General features: G+C 40.0%; 3 protein-coding genes across 8 annotated transcripts in view; all 3 read left to right on the top strand.

Annotated features, from left to right (window-relative positions):
* Positions 1–3,849, top strand: part of ttyh2l (tweety homolog 2, like) — a 39,026-nt gene extending 35,177 nt beyond the window's left edge. The window contains exons 13-15 of one of the 3 annotated variants that reach the window (XM_078796992.1): positions 588–666; positions 1,564–1,576; positions 1,880–3,849. In XM_078796992.1, the coding sequence (XP_078653118.1) occupies positions 588–666; positions 1,564–1,576; positions 1,880–1,920 (133 nt within the window). In that variant the 3' untranslated portion in view covers positions 1,921–3,849. Of the gene's footprint in view, positions 1–587; positions 1,738–1,879 lie in introns of all 3 variants that reach the window. The other 2 variants (XR_009119613.2, XM_058049798.2) reach the window with 2 other exon arrangements.
* A 424-nt stretch (positions 3,850–4,273) lies between these two features.
* On the top strand, positions 4,274–7,497 carry LOC131103488 (charged multivesicular body protein 6-like). Its single transcript, XM_058049803.2, has 8 exons — positions 4,274–4,499; positions 4,768–4,877; positions 5,182–5,269; positions 5,333–5,419; positions 5,661–5,726; positions 5,865–5,945; positions 7,229–7,295; positions 7,383–7,497. Exons 1-8 carry the CDS (start codon positions 4,434–4,436, stop codon positions 7,427–7,429), a joined length of 612 nt encoding a protein of 203 aa, XP_057905786.2. The 5' UTR covers positions 4,274–4,433; the 3' UTR covers positions 7,430–7,497.
* A 558-nt stretch (positions 7,498–8,055) lies between these two features.
* Positions 8,056–17,080, top strand: part of baiap2a (BAR/IMD domain containing adaptor protein 2a) — a 60,995-nt gene continuing 51,970 nt past the window's right edge. The window contains exon 1 of one of the 4 annotated variants that reach the window (XR_013629926.1): positions 8,056–8,526. Coding sequence is in view for 3 of the 4 variants with exons in the window: in XM_058049794.2 (XP_057905777.1) it covers positions 8,455–8,526 (72 nt within the window). In the remaining variant the exon portion in view is untranslated. The remainder of the gene's footprint in view (positions 8,527–17,080) is intronic. The other 3 variants (XM_058049794.2, XM_058049795.2, XM_058049793.2) reach the window with 3 other exon arrangements.

Genomic DNA, 17,080 nt, shown 5'->3' with positions numbered 1-17,080 from the left:
ACATATACAACATATATTGCTCTAATACACCACAAGGACGCAGAACAAAATGCATGTTCGGATAATGTTAAAAAATATGCAAAATTGCACTTAAATACCCCAGCAAAGCAACAAATCTGCAAAAGGTGAGCCGTGATGTCGAGAAGGAACATTGTATTCCTCCCGTTTTCACTGTATTACTGATAAACCTGAACAATAAATGGTAACTGTCTTCTCTAACCACCCCAGTTTCCGTCAGTAGCTTCTGGAAGGACCCTTTGGTGGAATTATATACAATACACCTTAAGATGAAATCACATCATGTAATTTCATCAGTGTGCTATTATGTAGTAATCCTTCATTATATCATTATGTAGACCAGATCGCTCCTAACAGCTTAGCCATTAGTCATTATATGTTGAGTTCCAGCATAGTTTGGTTTAAAACAGGATCCCCAACCACCAGGCTGCGGGGGCCACCATGGTGTCTGATGCAAAAGTGTCTACACCTGTGATACACCTTTATAATTAAATTAATAGCTACACTACAACACATTGTGTTTGGTATATCACTCTTAAATCTCACTACCTTTCTTCCCCTTGTCTCAGGAATCAGACTATGCTGTTTGGAGGCAGCCCTCGATACGAGAACGTTCCGTTGATAGGCAGAGGATCCCCTCCTCCCTCGGTGCGTTGGCCCTATACAGCCCTCGTATCGCAAGTGTGACCACGACACCACACCTGACCTTACTTGCACAACAAGAACCCCCCCACGGCAGCTGTTGTACACATTGCACTCAACAGTGGCACGTAAATCAGCAGCTAGGGTTAAGTCGCAGTGCAAGTGGTTGAACACTGCCCTCTGCAGGCCTTTTGTTCAGTTGCACCCAAGCTATAATTCTCCCCAGTGGATTAAATTGCCTCTTAAGGCAATGCAATTAATTAGACAGTTGCATCAAATCACAAAGGAGCACACAAGCCAGAATTGTTCCCTGCTAGTATCATATTTTATTCTGGCAATCAATAAGTGTGTCATGTGTCCCCACAGCTAAATAATAGACAACACTGGTAAATCCTTACTTTTTCTTCTTTTAAGTGCCCTCTCTCTTTATAATGAAGCTTCTGTCGAACTGTGGGGGGAGCACGAGCTGCATTAGTACATTGACAGACTTTCAATGACTGGGGAAAAGAGTAGAAAGAGACAATGCAATCACTGCTTAAAAATGTATAGCAACCCTGTGAGATACATTTGAACACGGCCCTTAAAGGCAGCTAAAGGCTCTCTTTTCATGTTCAGGAATAATGGGCCTTATCAGTGTGGAATATCAATGGGATGTATTGTCTGTGTTGGAAAAGGTGTTTGCACAATTGTATCCTACCAGGGGAACCTCCTTCTAAATATTTTGAAAATGTACATTATCAGAAACAATTAGAGGACCCCCCGGTGGGATACATTATGGTCGTCATTGTTATATATTGTTCCTCTGCACTGTATTTTTTTTAGTTGCCTGTTTTTCTATTGATGCTGAATATGATCACATGCATGAAACTAACCCCTTATTTTTCCTTACTTTTTGTAACTCAGACTTTTAAAAATCGTAAGTTTTTAGTTGTTGTTCCTTTTTGTCATTCTATTATTCTTTGCATCATGCAATGCAAAGTGCTTGTACCTGACCCCTTAGAAGCCCAAACGTGTGCATGCTATACCTCAACTGTGTGAACTTTGACCTTCTGGCACAATGTAGGAGTACACTAGCATGTGAGTATAACTGTGACCCCACCCCCACCTTGACATTGTCTCCTGTCTGCATCCTACCTGCTTTAATCACTGGCATGTCTATACCTTGTATAATATTATAGTCAAATGTAATTAATGTATTATTTTATGTTTGTATGCACAGTACTCGCCCGGTATGAGGACCACCTATCTGTCTATGACTGAGGCCCAGATCAGACACTTTGGCACTGACTTCCAAGTGTAGCAGTATGGACACAAAGACAGTATGAAGACGTGTCATCGTGGTTTGAATCCTGTTTACTGAGCCTGCACTTTGCTGGCCACATGAGGCAATTACCTCAATAACACAGTATGTCAGATGTATGTATGAGGTCAATGAAGATCTTTTGTCACATCTTTTCTTTTAGCTCTTTGTCCTATAATCTTATAGTCTGCATGGTTAATGTGTAGCTCTAATATGAGCAATAATCAGTCCCACAGTGTGTCATTCTTTTTGGCCATGTTCTATAATCCCCTAGGACTGACAGGGCCACTTAATCAGGCACACAACTACAATCTAATGTGGTTGAGGTCAAGTGCAGAAAACAATTTCTAAATCTCTGTCAATATCCAACATCATGCTATATTTGTAATAAGGATTGGCAAAATATACATTTTGGACAACTGTCTGCCAGTTGTGTTGAATTAATCGCCATTTGAGGCAATTGAGACAAAATGGAGTGCGCTGCCTAGTTGCAACCAGCAGAGGCACTGTGTATTAGGTTCCACGCCATAAAACGTGGAAAGGTTAGGAGAATTCCAAAAAATATGTACAAAATGAGTTTGCTATCTGGGTTGAGATTTTTTTTTTCAAATATAGTCATAAACAATGTCTTTGTTTTTACTTGTTTTTGGCAGTAAAAGTTAACTCCTGTTTGAACCTTCAGTCACTTCGGTCATTAGTGAATGATCGGTGTGCTTTACATTAAATAATAATAAAGGAAAGATTTGACCAACTTTGCTGTAAAACCCTCCATCCATCCATTTTCTATGTCGCTTATCCTCACTGTGGTAGCGGGTATGCTGGAGCCTATCCCAGTTGTCTTTGGGCGAGAGGCGGGGTACATCCAGGACTGGTCGCCAGCCACTCACATTCATACCTATGGACAATTGTCCATAGTCACCAACATGCATGTTTTGGGGATGTGGGAGGAAACCGGAGTACCCGGAGAAAACCCATGCATATATGAGATGTACATAGTGCCCAACGAAACCCATCCCGATCTCCTGACTGTGTGGCCTACATGCTAACCACTCATCCACCGTCTTGCTCTAAAACCGTTATGGTGTAAAGGTCTCATTAGATTGTGGAAATTGTAGCAGGTTGGTGTATAAATGGTGCTAAACACAACTATTACTCAGCACACTACACACAAGTACCACACAAAAATAAATAAATGCTGTGAACCACCAAAGATAACAATGATCAATGTTGACAAATGTGCTTATGTTTGTGTTTAAGGTTTAAGCATACTTGTGTGTTGCATCTTCATTCATTTGGTTTGGTTGGCATTTGCAGTATTTCGCTGGACTGAATAAGCTGCAGAATGTCGATGAGCGGCATCACTACTTGTTGTGTGTCATCATTGTATTTCATCATCAAACTGTTTGACACAATCACACGAAAATATGCAAAAATATGTTTTCTCTGTCCTTGTTGAATGCCTTTTTATTGAATTATGTATTAAAATAAACTTTTGTGTGGACAACTTTTGTACTTTGGGGGTTTTAAACATGTTCCTGTTATTTTTTGGCAGATGGTAGAATTCATAGTTCCATTTATCACAGCAGGTCTTCCAGGTCGTGAAACAGAAAACAGCCCCAGACCATCAAACTACCACCACCATATTTTACTGTCAGTATGATCAATATCTTATGAGATCCTATGAAGGAGTCATGAACACTGACCTTAACTGAGGCAGTGAAACCTGCATTTCTTTGGATGTTGCTCTGTTGGGGTAATCTTGGTTGGCCGGCCACACCTGGGAAGGTTCACCACTGTTCCATATTTTTGCCATTTGTGGATAATGGCTCTCACTATGGTAGCAGGCCCAAAGCTTTAGAAATGGCTTTATAACATCTATAACACTTTTTCACACAGGCGCACGTTTGGATTGTTTTTCTCGCTTAACAATAAAATGTTTCATTCAAAACTGCATTTAGTGGTCAGTTTTGTTGTCTTATATTTCACTCATATTACTCAAATTTCACTTTTTCATGATGTCAAACATTTAAGTGTGACCAAAAAATAAGAAATTAGAAAGGGAGCACACACTTTTTCCACACCAATCAGTACATTTTGACAGAATCGCTGTATAATAAATTAACTTAAAATACAACATTTTTTTTACAAAGATTATGTTTGTCATGGTTGCTCTCCAAAGCGGTTAACGGCGTTACTGAACGCATTGTCTTTTAAGAAAAATACATAATAAATGTATCATTTGCATACATTTAACTTCTAGCGTAAACAAGGGCTTATGCATTGGTGTGGGTCGCTTGTTTTTGGTTAGTGTTCTATTGTCCTTCATCGCTTGCCGTAGCAACAACACAACACAACACGACAGCTGACTAGCTAGCTCGCCTGCCAGCTGTAGTAGGCTGCGTTTTACCATGGCAAAATACCTCGAAATATGTCCGTCGGGGGGAAAATGATGTATCGGGGATGTGTCTAAATAATGGGAAACGTGTTTGGGGGAAAGAGTCGGCCTTCACGCGTCACGGAACAGGACAAAGCCGTTTTGGTGAGCTCATAATGTGGAAAGCCGATTAGTACAGTTATAGTGGCAGTGTTAGCATTAGCACTATGGCTATAAGACCAGTTTTATCATCATTTAGAAAAAGTTACTTTCCTTATAACTAGATAATCATTCAACCTAGCTGTGTACATATTGATTTAAATGTGTATAATTATTTTGTACCTATTAAGGCATGCCACAGTAATGAGACGTGCCGTAATGTGAATGTATGAAGTGCTGTGACTATACAAGATATGTTGTATTCCCTTCCTAGCAATTGAAGCAGCAGAGGGATAAACTAAAGCAGTATCAAAAGAGGATCACCCTCCAGCTGGACAAAGAGCATCTTCTCGCCAAGCAGCTGCTCAAAAATGGCAGAAAAGAGTAAATAATGATAGTGTTACCATTTTTTCTTTTGATGTTTGTGCAAAGGGTGAAGCATTGAAAGCATTTTCGGGAATAAAGTTATAATGTTACGATCATACACTTATAGATATGTTAAGGGAAGAACTGATTAAAATGTTACAACTTTTTTGATAACTTATATCTCATAACATTACATTATGTAGTAACTCTTGTAACTGTAGAACATTTGTGATGACATGCTAATTCCAACTGCAAGAGTTACACACATTCACATACTAGCTGTATGTTGTCTTCATGTATTTCTATGTTATTGCTATTACAGAAAGGCTCTGCTGCTACTGAAGAAGAAGCGCTATCAGGATCAACTCCTGGACAAGACAGAAAATCAGATCTCAAACCTTGAGCGAATGGTATTGGAGTTTGTTGACATCTCTTAAGATAAACACATTTTAAACTACATTAATTATCCACAGGTTCAAGATATCGAGTTCATGCAAATTGAGCTGAAAGTCATCGAGGGGCTGAAAGCTGGCAATGATTGTCTGAGGAGTATGCACCAGGTAGATAAGTAAATACCCCCTCAATATGTTGCATTCTTAAAGCTGCAGTTGTTCAAATTTCTGCTGAGTGTTCTTTAGAGCTGAAGATGATAGCTTGTGTGGGCTCACCTTGTTTGGTGATTAAACGATTAAGAAGCAAAGCCTGCTGCTGGTTCTGCTGCTGCTGGCTGCTGCGTTCCTTGAGCGCTTCCAGAGTTGCATGCACACACATACTTCCCATATTTTCCCCATTTTATCACAGATCATGTCAATAGAAGATGTGGAGAGAATCCTAGATGAGACCCAGGAAGCAATTGAGTATCAAAAGGTAAAGTTTGTTTTCCCGAATTACCGTATTTTCATAAGCGGTATCCACCTTGCCTCAATTAATCTGTGTTTGCTCTTCCTCTTCAATAACCACCACATCAAACATGGATGAATAAATAAGTATTTGTTCCTCTTGCAGCAAATTGATGACATGCTGGCAGGAGTGTTGACACAAGACGACGAGGACGCTGTTTTGGCTGAATTGGAGGCCATTACTCAGGTAACTGGTCTGACACGGTCCAAAGCACTATTTTGAAGCAAGTGTGGTTCAGGAAGTGTGAGATGAGCTTTGAAGGCTTTGGGTTCATTTTACCACCTTTTTATCAATTCATTGTAACATCTACATGCTAGGTTAATTGGCGACTCCAAATTGTTCATTCGTATGAATGTGAGTATGAATGGTTGTTTGTCTATATGTGCCCTGTGATTGGCTGGCGACCAGTCCATGGTGTAAACCGCCTTTCGCCTATCCTCATGAGGATAAGCGGTAGAAAATGAATGAAATAATTAATTAATCTACAGTATTTCACCACTATCTGGTATTGCACTCTAAGCATCATGGGAACTCTAGTTCTTTTTTTGAAACAACTCATTACTGTGTCTTTACATAACTGAACATCTACATAGATCAGTTTAGTAGTAGCAGCAACTACAACTGCTGTCATTATTTTAACTTTTGTCATTTTTGTTTTTTGTTTGAATTTGCGGAAGTTCAGCAGTTAAAAGCATACTTAGATCATGCATGCAAAGTTATTAAATATTTCAAAATGTACCTTCATTGTTTGTAAATACGCCTAGGCGTTAACCACTAACCTTAATTCCATTTTAGCCAATCAGGAAGATGAATAAGGTCATGTCTGCAAAACACAAAAATCAAAGAGAGGGAAAAGTAAACTACGTAAGAAAACAAACCGAAATTGGACAAAAACTAGCTAACCAAGAAAGCGCTCATTTTATTTTTTGAGTATTGTTATGATTAAGAAAGAAAATTATACTACAATTAAATGTAACTATTCCATAAAGTACTGGGGTGTCACAAGATACATAAATTTAAAATGTAACAAGATTTCTCGTTCAGAAAAAAGTGGGCCTGGGGCGATATCACAAAATGAACTGACTAACAAAAGTAACTTCTCATAAAATGTTGCCATTTTGTTACATTACCGTTTTCCCCATCATGTCACATTTTTATTCTTGTAATCCTAATATTACGACTTTTCACTTTTGGTTGTACTATTACAACCTAATTCCTATAAACAAGACAATTTATATTATCCCAAATAACGCTTGCAATAGTTGAGTGTGTGTCTCATGGTGCAACAGAACAAGCCAAACTGTGAATGTGAAAACAACAGCGTTTGCAGTATAATACAACCATGACAACATGCAATTATTACGTCTCTGAGCGTGACGGCTCACATAATGGCGACGGTGTCAACTTTTGACGTGGCTCGTGGCACTGAAACTGATTTGCGTATGTTTTGTTTCCTCGTTTTGACACAGGGAGAAGACATAGAACTTCCTGACGTTCCAGCAGAACCAATCACAGAGGAAGCGAGTACACAACCAGGTAGCATAGCTCTGCCCTTTGTCATAAAACCTTTGTTATTCATTTTTGATTGATGGGTACCTAATTATTTATCTTTTTTCATTGCAGAGAGGAGAAGGGCGAGGAATACAGAGCAGGAGATGTTGTCGGTATAAAATTGGACCATTTTAATACAGTCTAACGTATTTTATCCTGAATAAAGCGTGATTTTTGTTCATTGTGACTGTGTACTTTGTGTGGAAACCTTTCTCCACAAGGGGGTGCTCCTGGTTCCCTTTTTGCCTGTTCATAGTGAAATGTTTGTATACTGTATAGCATTACTTGACTCAGAGGTGGTACAAACATGTGGGACTTGTTTAGACACACCCAAATATACAATTAGAATGTCTGCATAATCTCTAATTAGCATGTCCGCATGCTAATTACATGACAAAGGCCATGTACCATTGTTGAATCACGTGATCTGTTAAACTGGAGTTCGTGGCAATTTTACCATGGGCAGCATCATCAGGAGTTGATATATCAAAAATGACTTTATTGACTTGATTATTTAACACGGTGACGATGTGCACAAATTATATAGCTTAAAGGAATGCACTTAAATACGTTCAGTCAATATATCACTATGGTTCTAGACACACATCCTAATCCTTTATGCAACAAAAAGAACAACAGAAAACGATGGTATACGTGTATACTGTACGTACAAAGTCGCCTGAATATTAAAGGACTGTAATGAAATGTAGTTGAAAGACAGGAAAACGTGTGGGCGGTCAGCAAATGTACGCTCTGGACTGAAGATTGTTGCGTTTGAGAGCTGTAGGAAATGTATACTTCTGCGTCAAATCACAAAAGAAAAATGTAATGACCCGAATAACATGATTTAGTTAAATGAGTAAATTCATATTAAATTATACACTCGTATTATTTTGGGGTTCGATTGTACGGTAAACTCACATCTAACGTGGTAAAAATGGCAAATACCGACCTTTCGAAGTGTCCATGAAGGTACCCCCGGGCTGCCCGCTGTATGCAGTAGACGAGGTGAGTTCAGTTGCAGTAGGATTTCGGACGCGCGACAACGTTCCACCCTCTACTTCGCCGCAAACATTGCCTATTTAACTAATTTCTGTCCGTTTTTCTTTTTTACTCGGATACACGTTTGGAGGAAAGCTCTTTTATGGTCCTAGCCGAAGATTCCACGATGTCTCGCACCGACGAGGTTCACCGATTGACGGAAAATGTCTACAAGGTAAGGTGCTGCTAATGAATAAAGTTTGGTGGTGTATACTTTTTTTCGTGGCGTCCCCTCAAAGGAGCGTTTTCGCGTCGACTGTGTTTTGTAGCAAAAATGGTTTGACTACTCTGCAATGCATTCATTGATCTCTTCGTTTACAAGCATGAATGAGGTTCTATTTGATAACTAAGACCCTATTTCCACTCACAATCCACTTAGCTTGTTCCCACCTGTCCACCAACAAAAGTGCAAAGCTGTACACTACACTAAACACCGCCTGTATTATCTTAGATGTCAAGGTGTTTCCAAATGTGCACAAATGAGTTCATTCCAGGAGTTGGTTAATGTTTGAGTTGGTGAAGGCTGGGCCTTCTCTTCTTGGAACAAGTAAACATTTACCCCAAGGCACAGTTCAACATTAAAACCTGTTCTGCAAAAAGCTTGTTGGAGCTTATCATGATATCAGGAGAGGGGAAAAAGAAGTAACAAAGGAATATAGTTGAGCACTACACTTACACAACATGAGGTTGACCCAATGGAAGAGCTGTATGAAAATGATTCATATAGCTTAAAGGGGTTATACCTGTTCCCCCAAATTTTTCTCCCAAAATGATGCAATGCAAATCTACACCACTGATGACCAAATGCAAGCATTTTCATCCACTTGGCATTACAGTAATTTACTTCTACATAAGCTAAATTGCAGAAAAATGCATAAAATAATGCACTACTGTTCATGTGCAAGAGACAAATTGTTCATAATATACCCAGAAATAATATTTATTTGAAGCAAAGATAATTTTTGGGTGATTTAGACTATAACACAACTGTCACTGATACTTTGGGGGAAGTCCATATCAAGTCATTCTATGGACGTGTATTAAGTTGCCAGCTGTTGTTCCCCCAACTAAGCTAACTAATAAACCCAAGAGTGTATATTCTTATTGTCCTGCAGGGATGTTTGAGAAAAGAGGTCAGGTGAGCTGATGGACGACTGCTTGCCTCTTTTTTTTTTTCAAGGCGACAAGGGAACTTGGGTGGTTATTTCTATCTTCTGAATTGATCCAATAGCCCACAGCTTAAATCATCTCCATCTTTCTGATGCCTTTACTGGTATAGTTTTTTTTTTTTTTAACACTTTCAGGGTGACTGTTGCAGATGCTGTGTTCAAATATATCACACAGCCTTTTGACAGCTGGAGATACGATGGGGAGCTGACCCAGTGGCATTTAAAGTCATGACATGTTTACACTGGAAAGGAATTTTGAATAAAAAGACCTCAACATAGTTTTGCAGTCTTTCAGCTACTAAATGGATGCATACCCATTAAATACCTGATGGGAATGCATATGATTATCAATTAATGGGTGGACATTGCGCTAAGGTACCTCCATGCGGCATTATTCTGCTCAATATAAGTTGGTGTGAAAACATTTTGAGCGTGCATCCATCCATCCATCCATCCATTTTCTATACCACTCACTAGGCTTGCAGGGGTATGCTTGAGCCTATCCCAGCTGCTGATTTCCTGACTGTGTTTCCAACATGCCAACCTCTCGAGCATGATTCTCTCATCCCGTAATCCATAAATGTCTTTGTAATGAATTAAGGAAATGTAGTCAAATGGCCAGTCGGACTTGTTAAAGTTGCTCTTTCTTTTGAAAGTGTTGACGCAAAAGCCATAAAAAACGAAGAAAAGCCAAAACCAACACAATATTTATATTAAGTATTTGGCTGAAACCAGTAGAGGTGGTACTAATTTAAACACATCCAGGAAGCATCATTGTGCTCAAAGCACTGATGGTATGGAAACCGGAGTTCAGAACATTCCCCGAGGGATTAACCATCGCAAATCCAAAAATTACTCCGTACTCTATTAGTACCCATTTGTCCTGGTTAAGGCTGGTCCCTCTTTTGAAAATGTTGCAAAAAAGCAAAACATACACATTTCAACTAAACAAGAAACAGCAAGAGTGATCAGTCTCAGTTAAAAAACAACATGATGTCAGCTATGGGAAGTTGAATGTTGCACAACACCTCCAGGCAGCATTATTCTGCTCAATACAGCCACTGGTGGCATTGAAACAGGAGTCCAGGATATTCCACAAAAGATTGCCCTGTCCCATAATAATTTCTCTACTCTATCAAGGAATTGGAATCAAATACAGGTGTTACACGTTATTGGAACGCTTATTTGTCCTCGGCTGGACTGATATCAACCATTCCAGGATACAATTATAATTTGACACAAATGTTAGACTAGTAGCAAACATAAACATGAATGCAGTTCACCTTTGAAGTCCCAGCGTAATCACAATTCACATTAACGTCAGACATATATGGTCTTATTAAGCAGGCAATGGTCCAGTAAATGTAATTAGTCCGCTCACACCTAATCACTCACAGACCACTGCTGCACATCAGTTTTCCACCTTATTGATGGTATGCAATATCAACTTCACGCTACCTAATGAACTCTGAGCCGTGAACTTTTGAATGACACCGAGGGAGCTTCTCTGCATAAAAATGCACCAGCCACTCGTCTAACTACATCAATAAAATGTTGATTGATGGGTAGGCTGCATGATGGCACAAAGGAAAATGTTGACTGTGCGTCTTTGATGATTTTTTATGTCTTTGTCTTTACAATCATGATGTAACTCTCGGAAGATAATATACAGTAGCAGTCGTTAGCATGGAGTTAGGCTTAGGCCAAGAGTTAGTTCTCAATGTTCTCCAAATGGAATATCCGCCAAAAACACCTCACCTTACTTTAGAAAAAGCAGCACAAAATACTCCTCAAATGTGAAGTGGATTAGGTAACAACGCTAGCTCGGGCCCCATTGCGTTTTCCAGTCAATGCCACCAAACTACTTATTTTGAAAGAAATCCTTCTTTTCAGTGTATTTAAACTCCTGTTCTGGCTGCTGGTGGGGACAACAACTTAAGTCAACTTAAAATCATATTTGGTGTACCGCCATATGTGTTTTAAGGTCTTGATACTCATAAACAGTCAAGTTTTATTGCAAAGAGATGTGCAGCAGACAAATGAAGGCTCTCGGGGAGCTTGTTGCATTATCCAAATTAATCCAAATGATATTGCCTTTCTGTGCAAGTAATTAAAAGCTGTTGAGTGTAGCCAAAAGCTACAACAGGGGATCATCCATGATTAAAACTAAAACTAAAATGTTCTTTTATGAGACGTTTACTGCTTGTTTTCAGACCAACACCAAATGATAGTGACTTTGTGGCTGGAGGCCTTTGAGGACAACCTATTAAGGCTGCAACATATTTAGCAGTGAGACTCTATTTTAGTAACGTTTTGATTGGAAAAACCAGAGAACAAAGATACTATGATACAAAACGTACTATGCGACTGTACATGTACAAAAGGTAGGTTGCTAAAAAACACACATATTTGTCTAGACACCACCTGAGACCACCAACTTGCGTGTGTGTACGTTCCACCAGCTGGCTGGGTGTCTAGAAGAGGCGGTGCTCAGAGCACAAGCCTCTTAACTGGCATGCGGATGAAGTCTGAGTGCTGACCTGGCTTCCAAGTGGACAAACAGATTAATCAGGCCCACGAAGAAGAAAAAAAGAATAGGATTGTGTTGACAATGCAGCTGCCACAAAGTTACTGGGCAGGAGTTAGCCTGCTGTGTAAGTGTGCAGGTATTTAAACACACCCAGGCAGGTAAGCCAATCTCAAGGTGTGGCTCGTCTTTGACAGCCTTGAGGACAAGACTTTTTTTTTTTCCCATGGAGCCACTCCTCATGTCAACGCAGCCTGGATGACTTTAAGAGGGTACTATTTTTCCCAAACAGAGGACATAAGCATATTAACTATTAGAATATGCATTCAGACAGTTCCTTCATCAACATTGGTGCAAGTCATGCGTGGCAAAGGTTGCAACTCGTGAGGTTTTTTGTGACTGGCTGTCTAACACGACTTATTGTTGAGCATAGCCTGAGACTTCAAATTATAAAAAAATATTGATTCACATATTCATACGTTGGTCAAAAATCCACAAGAAGAAAAGTCCTGCTTTGGTTTAGTTAACTCAATAGGGCACATATTTTTCATCAAATGAAAAAGCATTCATTCATTTTCTACCACTTATCCTCACGGTGGTCACGGGGGTGCTGGAGCCTACCCCAGCTGTGCAAGAGGTGGGGTACACCCTGGACTGGTCGCCAGCCAATCAACCTGGTCGCCAATTAACCTAGCATGTTTTTGGAATGTGGGAGGAAACCGGAGTACCCGGAGAAAATTCAAACGGGGATAACATGCAAACTCCACACAGAGATAGCCGAGGGTGGAATCGAACAATGGTCTCCTAGCATTATATGCTTTTTTTTAATTAATGGGATGGGAGAATCTCTGTGGATGTTCTGAACTCCTATTTACATGCCCCCCTGTGTTTTATTGAGCCAAATTGAGGCTCTATGAAATATATACTTTTTCAAAATTCCCTTTTAACATCATAGTGTGAACTTCTGTGACAGTAAAAAAAAAATGACGATACCACTGATTTTACTTCCAATCCAATACTGAGTAAAAATTTAGCTTAGTCGGCGACAACAATCCAATACCGAAACATTGTGCAAATTAACCTAATGTGGCATAAAGAATACAGGCTCACCCCAAGGGTGTGCCCTGTACCCCCTAGTCTACATCCTGTACACGTATAGCTGCAGAGCATCACAGGAAGGCAGTTATATTGTCAAGTTTCCGCACGACACTGCCCTTCTAACTTAGCTCCAGGGTCCTGACTCGGGCCATGGACAGGCCCTGGATGCTTTTGTTGAAAGGTGTGATGAAAACTTACTGGACCCGAATGTCTCAAACTAAAGCGCTAATTATAGATTTCAGGCTCAATAAGGACACAGATGGTAAACACTAAAAGTAAACACTATTCACAGTAACAACATAGAGATTGTTGACTCTTGTAAATATTTGGGCACCATATTTGACTCTCAAGTTTCAAAAAGTTTGAGACAAAGACGGATGCAATCATCAAGAGGGGTCAACAGAGAATCCATTTAATGGGGCAACTCTTCGCAACACCATATTGTCCAATTTTAATCATTCTGTTATTTATTCTTTTATCTTTTTCTTTACTACCTGGTTCAATGGCTGTGTGTGGGAAAAAATGGTCTAAATAGCATTGTCAGGGTTCGCTCCAAGATTATTGGGGTTCAGCAGAAGGACTTGAGTATAATTTGGAGAGAGCAGGTGACAGATAAGGCCAAGAGGATTATGAGCCAACCTCAGCACATATTGGCCAGAGAATTCTGTCTAATGCCCTTAGGGTGGCGCTATAACGTCCCACGAACAAAAACTAATCGTTACTCAATGTCTTTCATTCCTACTGCCTTTAAGCTGCTAAACTCAGACATAAAAAGGGACAGGTTGCTGTTTTGATATATTTACACACATGGACAAAATTGTTGGTACCCCTCAATTAAAGAAAGACAATCCCACAATTCTCACTGAAATCACTTGAAACTTAGAAAAGTAACAACACATACAAATTTATTGAAAATTAAACAAAATCAGCCATCGCTTTTGAATGGTTGATAAACATAATAAACTAATGAAACAGGCATGGACAAAAATGATGGTACCCCTTCAAAAGATTGAAAACAATTTGACCAGAGTCACATGATTATCTCACGTGTGTCTTCAAACTCAGTCAGTCTGCCTATTTTTAAAGGGTGACAAATAGTCACTGTGCTGTTTGATGACGAGGTACCACACTGAACATGGACAACAGAAAGCGAAGGCAAGAATTGTCCCAGGACAATTGAAAGAGAATTATAGACAAACTGAAAAGTAAAGGCTATAAGACCACCTCTAAGCAGCTTGACGTTCCTCTGACAAGAGTGGCACATATTATTCAGAAGTCTAAGGTCCACGGGACAGTAGCCAACCTCTCTGGACGCGGCCGCAAGAGGAAAATTGAGGACAAATTGAAGAGACGGATAGTTAGAATTGTATCCAAAGAGCCCAGAACAACCTCCAAAGAAATTAAAGGTGAACTCCAAGGCCAAGGTACATCAGTGTCAGATCGCACCATTGGTTGTTGTTTGAGTCAAAGTGGACTTCATGGGAGACAATCGAGGAGGACACCTCTGTTCAGGGCTCTACATTAAAAAACAAAATGACTTGCCCATGGGGAATCCTTAAGGTGAGAACTACTTGCCCGAACTTGCCCCATGTAAAATGAAAAGACTGCCATAATGATATCATGTAATTTTTTGTGGCATCACATGAGAATCTCAAATAAAATAATAAAATAAATAATACCTTACACATGGTAGTCGTAGTAAGCAGTGATATTTATAAGTTGTGCACCACAATGAAACATTATTGAATAGACACATTTGTGTACTAGTAAAGTGTTTTAATCCAGAAAAAAATGCTCAATGGTCAAACAATAATTTGTGAAGCAAAGGTGAGAAAAATCCACAGAGAAATGGAAGCGCTAGATTTTGTAGCTTGTGCAAAATCAGCACTTGGTATTGGATCTAATCGGTGGTGTTTCATTGTGACCACTTCAAATTGTCACAGCAATGTGATTCACTCACCTGTGCCATCATTTGATTTGCTGCCGCTAATAAAATACTTGTTTAGGAGGCACTGGTTCATCACTTTTTGCTGTTTTCTTCAGAATTAGACGATGTTGGCAGCGACGCCATGATGGTTGTTTTCGTAGTCAAACGATCGCTGATTGGTTGATCGCGAACAACGGGTGTGGGTAAAACGCGGACTGTGGATTACGGACCGCGGTCTAAATAAACGATTCTGATTGGTCCATTTCAAGATTTGCAAGGATTGCTTTGCAAATTACCACCGGAATTACGCAGTCCGTGTTTTACCAACACCCAACAAGAACCGCTTAAAAAAAAAAACTCTTGGCAGTAATGGCATGCCAAAGTGCACTTGCCCGATGGGAATATCACTGATTAGATTTACTTGCCCGAATTTTGTTTTAACTTGCCCCGGGCCATCGGTACATCGTTATTGTCGAGCCCTGCTGTTGAAAGCTAATCATAAAAAAGCGAGATTGAAATTTGCGAAAATGCATGTTGACAAGCCACAAAGCTTCTGGGAGAATGTTCTACGGACAGATGAGTCAAAACTGGAGCTTTTTGGTAAGGCACATCAACTGTATGTTCATAGACTGAAAAATCAAGCATACAAAGAAAAGACTATCCCTACTGGGAAACATGGAGGAGGCTCAGTTATGTTTTGGGGCTGCTTTGCTGCAATCTGGCACAGGGTGTCTTGAAGTTGTGCAGGGTACAATAAAATCTCAAGACTATCAAGGCATACTGGAGAGAAATGTGCTGCCTAGTGTCAGAAAGCCTGGTCTCAGTCGCAGGTCATGGGTCTTTCAACAGGACAACAATCCAAAACACAGCCAAAAGCACCCAAGAATGGCTAAGAGAAAAGCGTCGGACTATTCTGAAGTGGCCCTCAATGAGCCCAGATCTGAATCGCATTGAACATCTGTGGAAGGAGCTGAAACATGCCATCTGAGGAAGACACCCATCAAACCCGAGACAACTGGAGCAGTTTGCTCCCGAGGAGTGGGCCAAAATACCTGTTGACAGGTGCAGAGGCTCATTGACACTTACAGAAATCGTTTAATTACAGTGATCTCCTCAAAAGGTTGTGCAACAAAATATTAAGTTGTGGGTACCATCATTTTTGTCCAGGCCTGTTTCATTAATTTGTTTTTTTAAATAATTATGTTAATCAACAATTCAAAAGTGATGGCTGATTTTGATTAATTCTCAATACATTTTTGATTGTTACTTTCGTAAGTTTCAAGTGATTTCAGTGAGAATTGTGGGATTTTCTTTCTTTAACTGAGGGGTACCAACAATTTGGTCCACATGTATACATATTATTCAGGAGGGAGCATCGTCCACGGTCCACTGGGGAAATTGCTTCCCACACAAATGATCCGGCTATTGGCTGTATATTCTGAAAAAGGAATCCTAAAGTTAACACCTAACTTAATCACCTTAATTTAGACAAAAGCATGTTTTAATTATATTTTTCAAGAAACTTCTTCTTTTAGAGACTTTCAATGACTACGTTGTCTGATGGAGCTCTGGCCCTGGAATTCTAGCCAGCACGGAGCTGAAACCGCTGCTGGGAAAGGCAGCTTATCTAGTCCGATGAATTAAGTTATTTTTCGGGTAGAGTGTCACACACATACGGGCCATTGTGGGCCAGTGTTGACTACCTGACTGATGTTTGACTGATGCTGACCCATGAGCCTCTAAAAATGACTCCATCCTCCATCAAGTGTTTGTTCTCCAAATGCCATATTAAATGAGAGCGGTTTAACGTGCCCCTGTACGTTATTTTTGTTTGGGTTTGCTGCTGCAGCCCTGCACATTGTGAAGGAAAGGGGGAAGGCGGACACTATCCAAGGCGATAGGATGTGTACACGCTGCAGACTGCAGTAGTATGAGCCGTAGGTCGGCGTTGCAAGGCATTGATCTGCTTATGCCGGTCACTTTTCCACGGAAATGTTCGATACTGATT

This window comes from Doryrhamphus excisus, linkage group LG16 (assembly GCF_037039965.1).
Source record: "Doryrhamphus excisus strain RoL-2023G ecotype Guam linkage group LG16, RoL_Dexc_Guam_v1.1, whole genome shotgun sequence".
Taxonomy (NCBI): Eukaryota; Metazoa; Chordata; class Actinopteri; order Syngnathiformes; family Syngnathidae; genus Doryrhamphus; species Doryrhamphus excisus.
Note: the sequence above shows the minus strand (reverse complement) of the source record. Positions and strands in the feature narration are given on the sequence as shown.